We start from the raw sequence: 18578 nt of genomic DNA on the forward strand, positions 1-18578 counted from the left end.
AATTTGGTGCAAGAAATCATATTTCATTTCTTCTTAATTTATCTCCAGGTTTCAGGTTTCTTTTATATCTAAGAAAGCTGTGTTCTCATAAGAGCTTGATGCTAAAGCTTTTCAGATTTTTTACTCAAGTGAAATATAAGCCTATAGCTCTAAAGACAATGAGAGGAATTCTGTGTTCTAGCTGCTGCACAGAAAAACTTAATATTAAAAGGGGGTAAAAAAGAATCTCATAGAAAGTGGATTGTGGTATGTCTGGAAGAATTGTCAAAAAGAATGTCAAGCTAGGTTAGAAATAAGGAAATGGAGCCAATGCCTGCAATGAACTCATTTTTATGTATCATACTAGCAGTATATCCATAATGACAGACATGTTAATAAGTATCCAGATAACAGAAATACATAGAATACAATCTTATCTGACTCAGAAAATAAAAAAAAAGCAGCTGGAATGTTGTAATGTGAAGCTATGTATAGATATGCTTGCAAATAATTCACTGGGGCCAAAGTAAATTGTTTCAATGGATTCCTTGTGTAAAAAATGAGGGAGAGGAAGAATAAGGTACAAGGTCCACTCTAAAATTATTTTTTTTGCAGTCATTAAGTTCCACTTATACAGAAATTTTACAAACCAATTAAATGGATTTTTTAGGTAAAGTGGTATCATTTAAATGCTTTTGATAAGTAATGAACTGTTTGATTTTCAATATTGACTATAGGTTACTAACTATTCTCTGGTAGCTTATCATTGAAAAAAGGAGATAGTTTAAGGGGAATTACTAGGTAAAATGTTTATTTCATAATTCAAAGGAAATGAAAAGAAAATCTACCTCCTATTTATGGACCTACATGCTAGTTAACATAGAAGGAAATTATATAGTCATTCAGTGGGATAGATTACTCCTATTTGATGGTATTGAATTGAACTCTTGAACTCCCATTCTTTTGTAAGAAAGCAGTCAAACTGATTATATATTCAGTTTTCCACCATCACCATTTTATTAACATTTAAAAATCAGTTTCAATAATTGAAAGACAGCAAAAGAATAAAACTGGTCATTAGACAAAACATACTAAGGCTTTAAATTGTCCTATAAAATATAAGAAGTCCCCAAATTATTATTATGCAAAAATAACTGTATGTGCAGTCACTAGTTGCCTATCGTGCTTAATTCAGAACATTTCTATACGAAAATAATGAAATAATCAACCCAAGTCTTCTACTACTAAAATTTACTTTCTCAGATCCTCAGAACCCTATTTTGTAGCCCTGCTACACAGAAAGGACTTAACTAAAGTCTGATAACACATGGAAGGCCTTGTGACTCAATCTTTCTTTTTCCGACTCACATTAAAACCTGTTACTTCTATAATCCATTCCTTCAGAGTAATACTAGGTGACCAAGTCATTGACAATCATTTAGAGCAAAAGAGTTAATGGATCCACTCACTGAATTGCTATTTTTCCTGGAGTAAAGCCTTTCAGCTGGAGTGGTGAATGGAGGTTTCATGGAGGAAGGGGGATTTGATCTTGGTCTAGGAGGATAAGAAGAACTACAGTAGATAGGAAGGGAAGATGACATTCCACTGTATGCACAAATCAGTCATGGTCAGAGTCAGCTAGAATCCAAATGTAAGTGTCAGCCTTCCAACTAATGTTTTGAATCAAGACAATGGTTTTTTATGTAAGTGTAGGCATAAAGGTAGGCAAACAGAAACATGAATAAATAACAGCATCTAACTCTAAGAATGGAATAGTGGGTGAGATTTATTTTTCTGTTTGGTTATGTTTTTGCTTATATAATAAAAAAAATCTAGAATTAGTAACTCTAAGGTCCTCTTATCTAATAAATTATCAAAGAAAAAGAAAATGGTGTAGAATTACCACTGTAAAATGAACTCACATTGGGATAGAAAGAAGTACATTCTGTATTATATCAAAGAGAATCTCACTTGAGGTGCCTGGGTGGCTTAGTTGGTTAAGCGTCCTACTCTAGAATTTGGCTCAGGTCCTGATCTCAGGGTCAGAAGATTGAGCCCCGTATTGGGCTCTGCACTCAGTGGGGAGTCTGTTCAAGATTCTCTCCCTCTACCCCCTGCTACCACGGTCTGTCTCTCTCTCTAAAGTATATAAATATAAATAAACAAACAAATAGAATCTTCCTTGGCCAAGCTACAATGAGGAACTTGCTTATAGTTACTTCCATGAGGAAAACAGAAATAAAATAACAAGCTTATATTGCTTATTTGTAGAAAGAAAAATGTTGTTAATGTAGTGGAAAGTGCATTGACCTTGGGTAGATTACTTTCATTTAAATTTCAGACTACTAATTTACTAGCTTCTTTGACCTTGAGCAGCTCACCTATCATCTTCCTGTTGTAGAATGAAGGTTATAATATTTATCTCACAGCGCTGTTGGGCATATTATTAGAGGTGAAAATTATGTTTTGTAAACTACAAAACTACCAAAAGGAAGATACATTACTATTAACCACTTTAAATTTGCCTTTGAGGTTTATTAATTTATTTACTTGAGGGGGAAAGAGAGAGAAAGACAGCATGAGCAAGTGGAACTTGAGTTGGGTAATCCCACCACCCTCAGACCATAACTCTAGCCAAACCAAGAGTTGGAGGCCCAACTGATTATACTACTCAGGTGCCCCTGCCTTTAAGTTTATATGGTTTTTAAAATTATTTGTAGATTTGAGGTATTGTTTTTGTCTTTTATGTCCTAAATATACTTCAAAATGTACTTGAGTATGTTTCCTATCCTGTAAGTGTCCATATAAAAGTATAGCTAGTCCTTGCCTTGATCCCAATGATGGTTATGAACCATTGAACTAGCATATGAAAATATCTTTGGTTATCTCCAAGACCCTGCGCAAAAAAGTGCCCTTTATTGGCTGACTAAAGCAGGAGTTCTGGGCTGTTCACCAAGTAAAATTACCTGTGGCAGAATTTGAGATGAGCCATTTTAACTCATTCATTCATGACATTTTACTTCACTGAAATGTGATGGTGAGTAGGTCTTTGGCATTATTTCTTGAAAACCTTTTAATCATTAGGGTCAAGTAAGCAGTGCTTAGGATCCATGAAGGGAAAGTGGATAATCCTTAGAGTACTTTGGAAAGCAAATTCAGCCCAAGTCTGTCCTGTTTGATCTGAAATTCCCGCACATATGGAAAAGTTATTTTCAGTAGGAAAGTACCTATGGCAAATGAGCAAGTTTCCTGTATCCAGTTTTAGAGCCCTCAGCCAAAAATAAAGGAGGCAATAGAAAAGAAATTATAAAGTAGTAATATTAACCATAGTCTAACACAATTATTTTCATTTTTCTCTGTGTATTTCTTTCCTTTAACTAAATCTCAACTTTAGTACAGTTATCAACAGTTTGGGTAATAAAGATTAATAGACTATGGAGGAAATAACTACCTTATTTAAAGCAAGAAATAAGAATGATGTGCAGATTATGATTAAATATATGAGTTCCTCATGAGAAGACCTCATGTGCCTTATCATAGCTAATTAAGAGCTTGGACAGGTAAATTATAGGATACAAATTACAGCTTATAACATATCAGTTATGCAAAAATAAAGCTGCTCTAGTCAATCACCCATTATATAATTAAGTCTGCCAAAGTCTCTCGCACAAGCCAGAGTGGAGAAAAAACAAATCTACCATCAATAGTGTTGCTGGCATACATAATCTCACTTGATTTCAGCAGCACAACCAGTGTTGGAGTTATCGTGATCTGCACTTCATGGAACTGAAAACTAAGACAGTGATTCCCAGCCATGCCATGTTCATGTTAATGTTCAATGTTAAATGTTAATGTTCAATGTTAAAATGCCTGATTTTAACATTAGGGCTCAACTGTATACAGACCACTTCCCAGTCTTGAAGTCATGGAAAAGCAGTTTGGAAATTCCTGTGATTTTGGAATAAAGCAATAAATGTCCTAGACTGAGCAGAGGCAACAAAAACATAGAAGGATAGAGTTAACCTATACAATAGAATTAGCAGAAAAGCCATTGTTAGATTTAGGGGGCAAAGGGGGAGAGAAAGGTGTCAAAGGTGATTCCAAGCCTGTGTGGCTCAGCAAGTAGAACAGTGGGGATACTATTAACATAATTGCTGAGGTTAAGTGTTAAAATGTTGATTTTTTTAATTTAAGATTTTATTTACTTGACAGAGAGAGAAAGCACAAACAGGAGGAATGAGAGAAGAAGAAGCATGCTCCCCACTGAGCAGGGAGCCTGAGGTAGGGCTCGATCCCAGAATCCTAGTATCATAACCTGGGCTGATGCTTAACTGACTGAGCCACACAGGCACTCCTTAAATGTTGATTTTAAATTGAATGACACATTTTGGCTAGACACTGACTTGAATTAGTAGCAGGAAGAGCTCACTTTTTATATCTAGTTATAATTCTTCTTATATTCATGAATTATGAAAATGGAAATACAAAATCTACCTGCAAGATAGTCTTAAATCAATATTTAGTAAATATAACTTATTTTTAAATGCTCTTTCGATTTTAAAAAATAGTAATCTCATCACTTAAATCCATAATTTCAATGTTTTTTATTCATGGTTTTTCAAATATTGTGATTTGCTTCTGATCTGTTGGTTTTAAAGAGTTAGAAATTTAAATAATTATTATTAGCTTTATTCCATTTATAACCCAAGTTCACAAACCTTTTCTAGATACTTTAGTAGGTCCTAGCCTTTTTGTAATTCAGGTCATTTAATGGAGGTTGATTTTATTACATAGATGAATTGCCTATGATATTTGGACATATAGTTAGGTATTTGACTTATATATGCATATGTGTATGTACATGTAGTTCTGTGTATATGTTTTATAATATTTTGATATTTTCAAATAGGAAAGAAAGCATGAAATGATGTTGCATTAAGTCGAATATTTGAGTCAAATTATTCTAAAAATTAAATTCCAAAATAACTGTTGTTCTCAATCTTCATTTGGGCATTCAGTTCTGTTTTTACAAGCAAGTCATTATGTATTTATATACAGAGTCTGATTCTAAAAATTGTTTCCTATAATGATAGAAAATTTCTCCCAGAGAATGAGAAAGAGGGAACAAATGAACAAAAGAATGAAAGAAATAAGGAAGGAAGGAGAGAGAGACAGAGAGAAAGGGAGGGAGGGAGGGAAGAAGGAAGAAAGAAAAAGAAAAAAAGGAAGAAAAAGAAAGAAAAGAAAGAGGGAGGGAGGAAGGAAGGAAATGAATTTTCTAGCTTTTCTTATTTTACACAGTAGTTTTTCTTCAGCATTTTTGCCAAGGTCAAACTCTAATTGTACTCTAACCAGACTTGTCAATATATCTCCCTTTGATCACAAATTAGCTTTGTTAAGCACTATAATTGTCACTATATCAAATTACTGTGAGTGCTACAAAGTCACTGAGTTAAATTCAAAGATTATCTTCTACCCACAGCACAAGGAAAACTCACAGATAATAGATGTAACATTTTCCAGAACGTGCCTGGGGCCCCTGAAATACTGGGGAAGACCTGAAGGGAACAGAGTATGGAGAAGACAGTGACAGCAAATGGACTGAGAACAAAAGACTGACCTTTGGGGCATTTCAGTTTAATCCCCTGGTAAATTCTACTACCAAATCATGTCTGGAATTGCTGGAACAGTGTCAGATCACTACTTGGTCGAACTCAAGGGTAGAAAATGGTTGGAGAAAGGGGAAAAAAGTTCCCACAGTTTGAAGCTTGCTCTGGAGCTATTCTGAAATAAATATAGAAATAACTCCTCTCTATTCATTACACAGGTTGGCTAGATTTTTTTATTAGAGGTTGTCAGGTACCATTGATTTACTGTTTGTCTTAAATACAGCTCTGAACTAGAAACAATTAGTAGTTAGTAACTTTTTCAGTCTTAAATTTGAAACTGAATGTGTTCTTAAACTCTCCATAAAAACTGACGATGATGCGGTATATGTGTATTATTCTGAAGATACAAAAATGTACTCTCCTTATTCAAAGGTTAACCTTCTAATGAATATATTTTACATTTAGTGAAACATAGTAGTGTTAAAAAAAGAAACCGACATTTCAGAGCCACTTGAGTCCAGCTTCCTGGAGGAAAATCCACTTTCCTGGGGTAAACTTCTGAGGCAGCTCACGGCCATCTGAAATCTGTATCCAGACCTGAGTGATTCTAGCATCTCTACTCCTAAGTGCCATGTGCCTGCCACCCCAAAATAATAGTTGCCATTTGTCAAGCACCTAGTTTTTGTACTGTACTTTATAATTCTATAATTGAATTTACCAAAATGTAGACATTTCTGTACTGAATTGAAATACATTTTATATTTTTGCTACATGCTGTTGATTCTACTCTCAATATACATGTATCAAATTATAAATGTCTCAGGTAGGTTTCTCCATGAGTGCAGAGAGAGTGACTTAGCTGTTTTATCTCCTAGAAGATAAAAGATATCTTCTAGGAGATAAAACAGGTGTCAGGAGTGGCTAACACTGTGTCCTAATCAGAGTAAGTACCCAAGAAGATAGATTGCCATTGGTTTGAGGACCTTTTTAAATCTTTTAAATTGAATAGCTCATGGGCATCTAACATCTACTCAACTAGATGCTCAGTCTGCTAGTTTGAGTAGATATCTCTATTATACTAGTTTGGAATAAATAGTAAAATTTTAGCTCTGACCCAGTCCTTAAAATTTAAAGCCCTAAGATCAAAATAAGTCATACAAATGCTTTATAGATTAGTAACATGGGAAATAATTTCCTCTATGTCTTGGCCAGAATTAATCTTACCATGGTCTGAGCAGTTGATATTTCTGTCATTTACAATTGTATCCTGCTTCATGTAGACATATTATTCTCCACTATATAAATCACATTTAGAATAAGTACCCAGTAAATGTTTATTGAATTGTATTGAATATATAAACCAATACATAGCTTTGAGAGTTGTAAGTGGGAAGACAGTATTGGAATAAAAATGCCAGACAATGGATGAAACTAGTCAGGGAAAATTTTTGAGATTTAAGTGAGTTTCATGCTACAATTTAAGTAAGAGAAATTGATAGAAAAGATGCACACTAATTTACACAAATGAGCCTGTCTAGACTAAGCTTTAAGATCTGGCAAAGGAACTAAAAGAAGGAACCAGAAAAAGAAAGCTTTGCCAAAATATGGATGGTGTATGGAAGGAAGTAAGAACAAATGGAGTGGAAATAATGTGAGCAATCAAGTGAGTGAGTGATAGATATCTGTGGAAGATTTTTATCCTCAATAATCATATACTATTAGAATATGAATTTCATTTTTGGTCAAATACAAATCTACAAAGATCGCTATTGCTTTTTGTAAGTTTATAGTCATTAGTAGCTTTTTTTTTTTTTAAGATTTTATTTATTTATTTGAGAGAGAGAGCAAGCAGGGGGAGGAGCAGAGGAAGAGGGACAAGCACACTCCATACTGAGCCCAACACAGGGCTTGATCTCAGGACCCTGAGATCATGACCTGAGCTGAAATCAAGAGTTGGACGCTTAACTGATTGAGCCACTCAGGTACCCCAGTAGCTTCCTTGTTTTTTTTAAAGAAAAATTTAAGGGACTCATATTTCATGGAAACTTCTTTTGTAAGTAAGACATGCTCTGTTGGACAAATATCACAATATAAGATACATAATAATTCCATGATTGTGTATTCTTATCCTGATGAAATAAGAGATATGATATAGCTTCTCTCTTATTGAGAATCCCCATCTCTTGAGGATAACTGACAGTGTCTGACATGACAGCCAGAACTGGAAAGGAGCTGGGTCATCTTCTGACAAGAAATATAAGTTTTAGGAGAACACAGCATTTCTCAGCATGGGTATAATGATGCAGGGGGTCTTATGTCTTCAGCATCTGCTTGGTTGCAGGCACTATGCTAAACATTTTCTCACACCTCAATATCCCCCTTATGAAAGGAGGAAACTGAGCCCATAGAGGTTAACTGTACACTCAGTGTCTCACTGCCAGTATCTGGCAAAGCTGAGATTCCAACACATGTATTACTCCAAAGCCAGTGCTTTACCTGCTACCAACATTGTCTCTTTACATCACGCAAAAGTACCTCCGAGTTATTTTCATCTACAGTATCCCCCACAAGTAGGCAGAGAACAAGAAAAATGAAGTGAATTGATCCCTACCATCATTCTGTCATATTCCACTAAGGTATTTCTTATTAAAATCAACATAAAAAATAAGCAGTATTTATTATTATTCAAAATGAGCAGCAATAGTAATTTTGCTGAAATAAAGTAGAACTATTTCATAGTTTAATGATTTGCCCTTTCATTTTTTCTTTCATTTGATTTGAAGAATATGCTAGTGCCTTTGAATACTTATAGTATAGCAAACCTTGGCATTACTCAGAACTGGAACCTCATCTTTGGCTCACAGCTGTTCTGACTGAATGGGCCACTTGGCTGCACAGATTGAGTATTTATGGGAAAATAAGTCAATCAATTGTGTAGTATATGAATCTCTGAAAGCCACATGTGTCACTTGTGTGCAAATCATTCAGCATGGTTTGGCATTCAATAACTCATAGAAATAAATGCTGAGAAAAAAAATGGATTTTCTGGAAATTCCTTAGAAATTAATAACAGTTAACTCCTAAGTAATCTTCCAATATTGGGCCTTTCTTTGTTTTATATTGCCATTAGTAGTGAAAAGGCAAAATAAATGCTGAATAAACAACAAGGATTGCAGATCAGAATGAATTACAACAACATCCCCACAGAAGAGAAGGAAACCAAGAATGAAACAAAACTGTATGGACTGTGAGTCCCGTACAGTTTTTATTTGAGTGCATTTGATTGGAGGTCCTTGGAGATGACAGGGACCTCAGGTGTAGGATTGATGATTTCTTACCTATCCTTAAGTTCCAGGAAAATCCTCAGTGTAATTCTTGGAGCTTGCACTCAGGGTACGCTTTGCTTTTGACTACAAATCAAACAGAGGGTCTCCATGATAAGACATTGTGTGCATACGAATGTCCTAACACTGGAAATAAATCTCCACTTTAACTTTGTTGACCTTGCAAAACCTCCCATCATCAGAACTTTCTGGAGCCCCTCTATTTTGAACAACTCAACCTCAGTCCAGCACTGTTCTCTAGCTATTACCTAATTTCTCAGGGTTATCAATCCAGAGTTTTCCAAATCTCATTAGTTAACTTAGTGTCAGAGTCCTAAAATGTAAGCCTCATTTAGAAACTCATACGCTACATCCAGAATGGACTGTGGCTTCTTTTTCAGTCTGTGGAGTCAAACAGCCCAATCAATTGGGAGACCCAGTTCTCTCTACTGACCAGACTTATTATCTTACTACCTCAAGGTTGAACAGAGAAAGTGTGATATTTAATTCCTATGTCTTATATTAATATTTAGGATCCTCACCTATGTGAGAAAATGCTTTTGTTTTTATGCCTCATTTCTAAGAATGTTTAAAGCCATAAGTGCCAAAGAGAAGGTCAGTCTCCCCAAAAGTCGGCTGTGATAGGAAGTTCAATAAACAGCCCCAGAAAACTATTTTACTTTGTATTTCTGGTCCTACTTTTTAGATGTACAGTAAACTTTTAAATGGCACCAAAACTTCTGGGTACTTACCCAAACCTTTACTAAGCTCCAGGCCTCTTACAGTTCACCCATGCATAATAGGCATCAGATCCATTAAACTTAATTGTAACCATATTGTCTCTGCTTAAAGTAAGTAAAAGAGAATGAATTCCACAAACTTTAATATTCAGAAGGCCTAGGATGGCTTTTTCCTGAAAAACCATGTCTAGCTCTGGGTTCCAAGGCCAAGAGACAAAGAGAATTTGGATAGAGTTCATTAAGGCTCTTACAGAGACTAGGAGTATTCAATTTAGAAATGAAAATAATAAAGAATTATTTTTTGTATTTGAAGAGGTGGGTAAATAAACTTTTTTGGAGGACAGTAAATAAGGAATTATTTTAGAATAAAGCGAGGATATTGCCCAAGTTTGATAAAACTATTTTCTAACATCTAAAATTAATGGATCTGGAATTGAAAAGTAGGGGTAATTACAGATTCTTCTTTGAGATATATGAAGTGGAGCAAGTTTCATGCACTTGGGTTGATTTTTGTATCACAAAAATCACATTATTTCACAAAGATGTGTGGTTAGATTAGGTACTTTTTTTTTTTTTTTTTAAAGATTTATTTATTTATTTATTTGTCACAGAGCGAGAGAGAGGAGCGAGAGTGAGCACAAGCAGGCAGAGTGAGAAGCAGGCTCCCTGCCGAGCAAGGAGCCTGATGTGGGACTCGATCCCAGGACGCTGGGATCATGACCTGAGCCGAAGGCAGCGGCTTAACCAACTGAGCCACCCAGGCATCCCAGATTAGGTACTTTTTGAAGTACTTTCCAATTCTAGATTTTTAATACTGTTAGCCAAATATACAGTCTTCTCGTAAATCTACTTAAAGACAGATAATGTTTAAGTAAATCTAGAAATTTGATGAAGCAAACTGCAGAAGTTGGCATCTATATCTTGCGTCTTTATTTCTATATATAGAGAATTGCATCTATATTTCTAAATAGAGAGGATTCGTATGTATTCCTCTAAATAAAAATACAGAAACCAAACCAGTTAACTCCAGACAATATAAGAGTTAAAGGGAACAGCACCCAATATAAGAATAGACAAGGAAGCTCTACAGTATAACCTCAGAGAGCTCATCATAAATAGGCCCTTAATCAGAAGATGAATTGAAAATACAGAAAAAAAGTTTTCTACAAGGTTACTTACACCGTTAGCCCCAGAAAATATTTGAAAAAGTTGAAATTTTCCTTTGGTGCTTTTCTACCTTTACAGGTCAGGCTTCAAGTCTCTCTTTACTGCCATCTGGCTCTTTACAGTCATTCCTAGAAACAAACATCTAGTTTCTGCTCTCGCCACCATAAAGACACACCCTTTGCTATTAAATTTTTTCGGGCATGATGACTTCAATTCAAAATTTTTAGTTCTGCTTCCCATTGTTTTGAGTTAAGTTATGGTTGTTAACCTATGCCAAGGGTGATGTATCCTAAACAGGTTGTGTATCTGTTTCCATAGTGCTTCTGCTGCTGAGAATTCTGGGCCATTGGATAGAAAAGGACTGAGGCCACATTTTGCTGCCCCTGAAATCCTACCAATAGAATGCCTATCTCATCTATGTGTTTAGACCAGCATAGATCAACTAGCAAACAAACAGTATGGATGTACAAGTTAACATATCTTTCTATTCTATTCTATTTCCCCTCTATCAAATATAAACAGTGCATATATTTTTCTTTTTTAAGATTTTACTTATTTATTTGAGAGAGAGAGAGAGAGAGATCACAAGTAGGCAGAGCAGCAGGCAGAGTGAGAGGGGGAAGCAGGGTCTCAGTGACCTGAGATCATGACCTGAGCCAAAGGCAGAGGCTTAACCCACTGAGCCACCCACGCGCCCCTGCATATGTTTTTCTGAATCTAAGAGCAGACCAGTCTTTCACATACTTCTGTAACTGACTATTTCTGCAAGCCCCAGGAAACTTTTTTTTTTTTTAAAGAGAAGATATATTTAATTCATTTAACAGTGATTATAAGATACCTATCTCTGTAAATGAATTAGAAGGGTTTGTTAATTACGTCTCTATATAATATAATGGAAAATTTAATTTTCTTTGCTACATTAATTGGAAATAAAGATTTTTCAGGGATTTGAATTTTAAACAGCATTAATGACAGGTGCTTCTAAGAACGCTCCATAATTTTGTGGGGAATTTTAGTAAAATTGAAGAGATTTATTTAATTTACTAGGATTTAGAGCTGTACACAATTGTTATTTGTTAAAGAACATATTGCTTTTAGGGCTAGAATAAATAATTGCTTAAAAAAGGTCATTTAACACTTGAGGTTTTTGTTGTTACTGTTATTTTTGTTTTGTTTAGTAGAGAATGTTCAGGTAATATTTGGAACAAAGAATTTTTGGGTCAGTCAGAACTATTAAATACAAGTGAGATTATGAAAAAACTTGTTCTTATGTTAACATTTAAATATTACATGCAAAGGTTGTCTTCCAGAACACATCAGCCAATGACACCTAACATTTGTTTCACTTTACAGTTTTCAAGGGGTATTCACATTAATTATTTAAACCATTTTAGCAACCCTGTGAAGTAGAAATGATGGACATTATCTCCACATTATAGATGAGAAAATAAAGCTTGGAGATGTTGTCCTTTACCCAGCTAAGACCACATGGATAGTGAGGATTAGTATCTAGGTTTGGTTTGGTTCACTGTGGGGTTTGGTTACTGTTTGTTTGGTTTGTTTGTTTGGTTCTTTCATTTATTTCTCCAATAATGGTTCTAGATCATTTTTACTTGGGAAGCTATGGAAGTGTTTGATTTTTTTTTTTTTCCTGTAAGAACCTACCATTAGTCCAGAAATCCCTGTTTGTTATACACATTGCTATACATAGGCAAGGGCTAATCAGTCCCTTCTAAACTATTCTGGTTTCCAAAAGGAGGATGAAGATGAAGGGAGATGACATCACTAAAATGACACAATTCTCTGTGAGATGCTATTTGCATCTAAGTTCTCTCCACTGGTGTTTTAAAAGAGAAGTATGGAGTCAATAAGGGAAATAGAACTATGCCATCTAGTGATTAGGAGTTCTGGTAAGAAAAAGATTTCTAGAGAAAATCTAAATTTGATTTGCAGGGATACTTAAGTATAATTCCTAATCTACTAAATTTAGTGGTCTAGACAGAAGATTTATTTAAGGTTTGGATTTGCTTGTCAATGGAGCCTGAAAGTCTAGTCCCATTTACAGAGAATTTACTATGTAATGCAAACTGAAATTTGCAGGGCCAGCAGCGTGCAGTAGAAAATGCACAGGGTTTAGAGTCAGAATTATCTGAGTTTGTCTGTATAATCTGTCACTTATAGTGGAGTAACTTTCACCAAAATTACTTGACCACTCTAATGCTTATTTTTCTCATCTATAAGCACATAGTTGGCTTTCAAAAAATATTAGTTACTAATTTGGGGGCTTGAATGAGAGCCACAAGGGTCATTTACATAGCTTCGCCATATTCAACAGTAGTAGTATCTGTAGCAGGACACTTAGAAATCAAGTTGGGCATCACCTTTTAAGGCTTACTTACAGGAAAGTAAGTTCTAGGACATTGTGGAAAAGTTGCATGCTGTGAGCAAGGACAGTGATGGAAAATTGCCATAAAATCACTTCCAATCTAAGAAGATTTTATTTTATTTTTCTATTATTTATTTATGTATTTATTTTTAAGAGAAGGAGGCAGAGAGGGGCGGAGGGAGAAGAAGAGAGAGTATTAAGCAGGCTCCACACCTAGTGTGGATTCTGACACAGGGCTCCATCTCATGACCCTAAGATCATGACCTGAGCCAAAATCAAGAGTTGGATACTTAACTGACTGAACTCTCCCAGGTGCCCCAGAAGATTTTAGTATTATGATTATTTGTAAACTATAAGTGCTTACCATTTGTACCTCTTTTTAAACCAAAAGAAGTTAACATGTATTATGATAATACATTTGAAAATGATTTTTAAATGCTATAGCACTTTAAAGAAATAGAAATAGAAACAAATCCTATTTTCATCAGGAATAAATTTGCTTTAGTTTCCCATCAGCTGAACACCTTCCTGGATGTAGACTCAATGATGAATATTCTATTAGAATTTTACTTTCTTATGTATGCTTCTCTAATTAGAAAGGAATTTGAAAAAAAAAAATCAAAGACTGTTTGCCTTGGTATTCTTAAAACAGATTATTCACTACAGCCTGTACTTAGACTTATTATGTTTCTATTTTTCAAATTCCTTCTTTCTACCCTTATTGTTTAGACCTGTAAAAAACCTAATACCAAGTCCCGCCTGTGTACAAATTAATGCTATGACCTTTGCTGTCTTACTTGTATTTCTAGAAACAGCACTTAAATGTGAGCTAAAAATCACTTCTATTCAATAAGTAAATAATGTTTGTGTATTGCAGATCACAGTCATTTATCAGAAATAAGGCAGCTTTACTTTTTACAGGAAATGGAAAGTAAAACCTCAACAAATGGATGCAGCCCTTCAGAATGACTCTCAAATGGGTAGTGCTGAAAATTGATCTCGTTCCTTGTCAATTGCATTATTCAGACATGACATCAGCAACAAAGCTGTAGCCAGTGCTAGCTTATTGCCCACCCCCATGACAAGCTTTCATAACTAAAAAACCTGCTCTGTAGAGATACAAGCATCTCTTGGACTATAATTTGAGCTTTGGAACCTAATTAAACAACTTTCCACCATCCTCATTAATAAGCACTGAATCGGACTCTGTATAAACAGCAGATCATTTTATAGCATATCATCACCATTGTGTCATTCTAGAGGAAAAGCAGACTGTTGACAGACTGTTTCTGTATTTCTGATTTTGTTAATGATCCATTTTTATATACTAGCTTGTTAGATTAGGACTATCATCCTAAATCAAAATCCTTTGGCAATGACATACTCTCTGATGTTCTTCAAACAGTTCTGTTCTGTCAGTGAAAAGACATCATGCTTCTTTACCTGGAGGATTATGTTCATTGAGAATCACAAGAGATGCTGGTGTAGGTCTTCTTTTTCTGATCTGTGAACAACAAAGGCCCCCACTAAGGTCAGTGAGAGTCAAACACTGCCCCCAGTTTACAGCTTGCAGAACCGGTACATCCTCAACTTTTCCCAACATGAAAAAGCAGATTTCTGGAGGGCACACAGTAGGTGCTCACTGTCTTGAATTATAGAAAGCCAGAGAGTAGAACTTTCAGATATTAGTATCACCTTTGTTGACCAAAAATCTACCTTTCCACAAAAAAGGAAGATGTATATAATCAAATGATGCCACTGAACTAATGTGCAGCATAGGTACAAGGATGACTTGCTCGTTTTAATGGCTCTCTTGGAACCCCATAATGATGATGCCTTTAAGATCCATTATCATTATTTCTAAACAGGCTAAGAGAAGCTCAGAAAACTTAAAATTTCTAGTAGGTTAAATTTAACAGCATGAGTTCTTCATTTCAATTAATATAAGGTTTTCTTATTTTCTAGTAACATCTTTAGGACAAATAAAGAATGAGTATGGATTTTAGGAGAATAATTCATTTAAAACTAATAGGTTTGATGTGGGGTTTGTTTTTCTTACTTTAAGAGTTATAGGAGCATATTATGATTAGATTTTCTAAAGTATTCTTGATTTCTTAAATATATAGGTAAATTCTTAAAATACATGTCAGTAGGATAGAGGATAAAAATTTGCCAATGACATTTTGTCCAGGACAGAACTGATGTCCCACTCAACATAAATACATGAAGTTCAAGGTTATGTTTATCTGGCCTTGTCTGAGAGAATGTATTTCAGATTATCAAAACATTCTAGAAAGTTATGAGTCGCAGATTCAGTAATTATTTTTAAGACTTTGTATAAAATATTTGGAAAAGGATTCAATGATAATTTAGGTTGTAAGAAATTAATGAATTAGGTTGATGACCCCATAATTTTTTTCTGCTTTTGCCTCCCTGCTGTTGTAATTTTACCACAAATGGTTTTTTAAGTGGTTCCATTGCATCAGGAGTCTAAGTAAATCTGAATATGATACAGATGTAAAACAGATACAGATGTAAAACAATTTTACATGAAAGACAGAAATATAGATAAATTAGACATAGAAAAGGAATCCAGGAGATGTTTAATACTATTTTAATATCTGCATAAAATGTCTTTTAAATTATACATACCATCTACAAAGTCCATCTATCATATATTACACATACTTATAATTACTCCTTTGAATATATGATGAAAACCTTAAAAAATATTAACCCTATAATCTGAAATTATTCCAAGATTTAATGTTTTCATTGTTAAATAAATCTTTTTCATTTCATAAATAATGAAAAACAAACAGGTTTTTGGATCCAGATCTAAATCACTAATATAATCATTTTTTTTCTCTAATGGGTGCTAATTTTTTATCACATGAAGTGCTACATTTTAGCCAATAGGTCACTCAATGCAACTCAAATACAAGTGCCATATGGAAATCAACTTATTTCTCATTTATATATCCTGGAAAGTCACAAAGTCAAACAAATTCAAGAGGTAGAGAAGCTTTCAATTAATAAGAATGTATGTCCGTATTACCTTATATACAGGAATTGCTCCCCACCCAATTCCACGTACCTGCTCTGCTGCTTCAGGTGCAATCTGACTCTGGAATAAAGGCACAGCAAATTGTATCTTTTTGGGACTGTTGGGCTCCATGATAATGAAGAGAATTAGTCAGATACTGGAAGGGCTCAGAAGGACTAGCCCCAGGTGGTGTCCAGGATGTGTTTCCTCAGGCACACTCCACCCAGCCACACAGGGCCCTTTGTAATAAATAGCTGTAATTCCAGAGGAGCAAGTGAAGATGCCGAGGTCTGAGTAAATCCCTTCTTCAACTCCACAGTGATGCCTGGCTTGCCTGTTCCTCCACCAATCTCTTGGAACCTTTCAGCACAATACAGAAAGGAACAATAAGCTAATTGTGTGCTTCTTCACTAATACACATGCCAAGCATTCACTCAGCAGCTAATTGAAAATGCAATGCTAGCCTTGAAGGACCCGCTGCCCTGGGATTTGAAAGAAAGGCTCTATCCACTGTACATTACTAACCGGCTGCTCAAAAGTGCAATGTAAGCTCCCTCTGAGTATTGCAGGGATGGGCCATTCATTATTGATGAACATAAAGCAGGAAGTTTTTAGAGTTGGGGGCAGGGTTTGGGTATGAAATCATTTCATTTCTCTTGTAGCAACTTTTAAGTCAGACACCTTTGCCATTTCACATTCAGCCACCAAATTGATGAATGGCCACAGAAGATAAGTTGCAACCAATAATATCAGATATATTTATGCTGTGAGATCTGGTTAGGTAAGACTGACCATGGGAAGCAGAGCATTTGTGGTATAGTAAGGACACTGCTGCCGTGAACTGAGCAGATTTTAGTTCAAGTCCCATCTCTACCATTAACAAGCTCTGTGTCCTCAAGCAAATTGCAGACTATGTCTAGGCCCCAATACCTTCATCAGAAAAAGGATGGGATTGAACTCGGTGACCTTTAAGCTCCTGTTCTGTTCCAGCATTCTGTAATTGTAGTTCACAGTTTTCATTAGAGTGGAAAGTATTGGACAGCTAAATTTAGCAAACAGCTTGAAAGTCACTGCTGCTGTAATGACCTCTATTTCATTTCCTGGTGGAGCCAGTTATATCCTCTGATCTGGAAGAATACAGAAGTGACTAGAAAACATCAGTGAAACCTAATGATATCCAAAATTGTGGTTTATTGTCAGTAGTGGGGATATGTGTACAGTAAAGAACTTAAAAAAAAAGGCATAAAAAGAGGGTTATCTCCAGAATGATAGAGGATGATGGCCATACTGTCTCCTCCATACTGAAGGAGGGAGACAGTGGCTGGATCTCCACACTGTTAACATCCAAGGGGAGGTAACAGCAGGCTAAAATGACCTTCCTGCATTCAGCTCCTTCTGTGAAGGAAGTCTGAAAATGAAGCTGTTTAATGAGAGAAAGAACTTGAGTGCTCTGCTTTCTTATTTGAAAGACTTTGTTTGAAGAATACTAGATTTTTGATATGTTTTTGGATTTATAGAATATATTTAGATACTGAATATTGTTCCACGTTTTTACAAATGAGGTTTTCTTTCTTTTGTTTAAATTCTGAGTCCATACCAAGAATTCATCCTAATGATTTAAGTATACAATGTTCTGTTGAAAGAATATGGAAAGTAATATGCATTATTCAAGTAATTTTCTATACCCACTAGGGGAAAAGCAAATGAAGATGTGGATGTGAAAGCACTTTCAGTTGGAGAACAGTGCTGACCAGCAAGACATCTTGTGATGTGCTCATCCTTATAGTGTTGAAAGGAAACTTACAAATTACATTTTCTGTAACATTTTATAAAAGTCCCAGCATGAAACCTGAATCAGTATCATTAATGTAGTAACTTTTCTGAATATTTCCTCAAATTACACAAAAGGAAAACAAGACAGTATTTCTAGTGAGTAATCAATTCAAAATTTTGCTTAGTGTAGTAATTTAGAGCATATACTTGGCAGCCTTGAGTTCAAACCTCAGCTCTGCTACTAACTCAGTTTATCAACTTGGCAGTAAAAGAACTTTCTTCTTGGGAGGTTTAGATGAATTAATTCTTCATAAGAGTTCATTATAAGGGCAGTACATGATAACTACTCAGTAAAAGATAACTATTATTTTTCTTTAAACTAGATTTTTCAAAAGGCTTGAAGATATATATTTTATCTGAATTACTAGGAAACCCTGCCTGTTTGGAATAATTTGATACCACTTGGAACACTGGTTGATAAAGTGCAATTCCAGTGCATATTATGGTATAAATAGCAATAAAATCATTCTCATTTACTAATTGCCCTATTTTGAA

General features: G+C 35.1%; 1 protein-coding gene across 1 annotated transcript in view; it reads right to left on the reverse strand.

Annotated features, from left to right (window-relative positions):
• Positions 1-16573, reverse strand: part of PPP1R1C (protein phosphatase 1 regulatory inhibitor subunit 1C) — a 115166-nt gene extending 98593 nt beyond the window's left edge. Inside the window, exons 1-2 of the mRNA XM_080799596.1 lie at positions 16302-16573; positions 14648-14708 (exon numbers count right to left, since the gene is read on the reverse strand). Coding sequence (XP_080655722.1) covers positions 14648-14708; positions 16302-16382 — 142 coding nt within the window. The 5' untranslated portion in view covers positions 16383-16573. The remainder of the gene's footprint in view (positions 1-14647; positions 14709-16301) is intronic.
• Positions 16574-18578: the final 2005 nt, after the last annotated feature.

Source organism: Martes martes (genome assembly GCF_963455335.1).
Source record: "Martes martes genome assembly, chromosome: 3".
Classification (NCBI taxonomy): Eukaryota; Metazoa; Chordata; class Mammalia; order Carnivora; family Mustelidae; genus Martes; species Martes martes.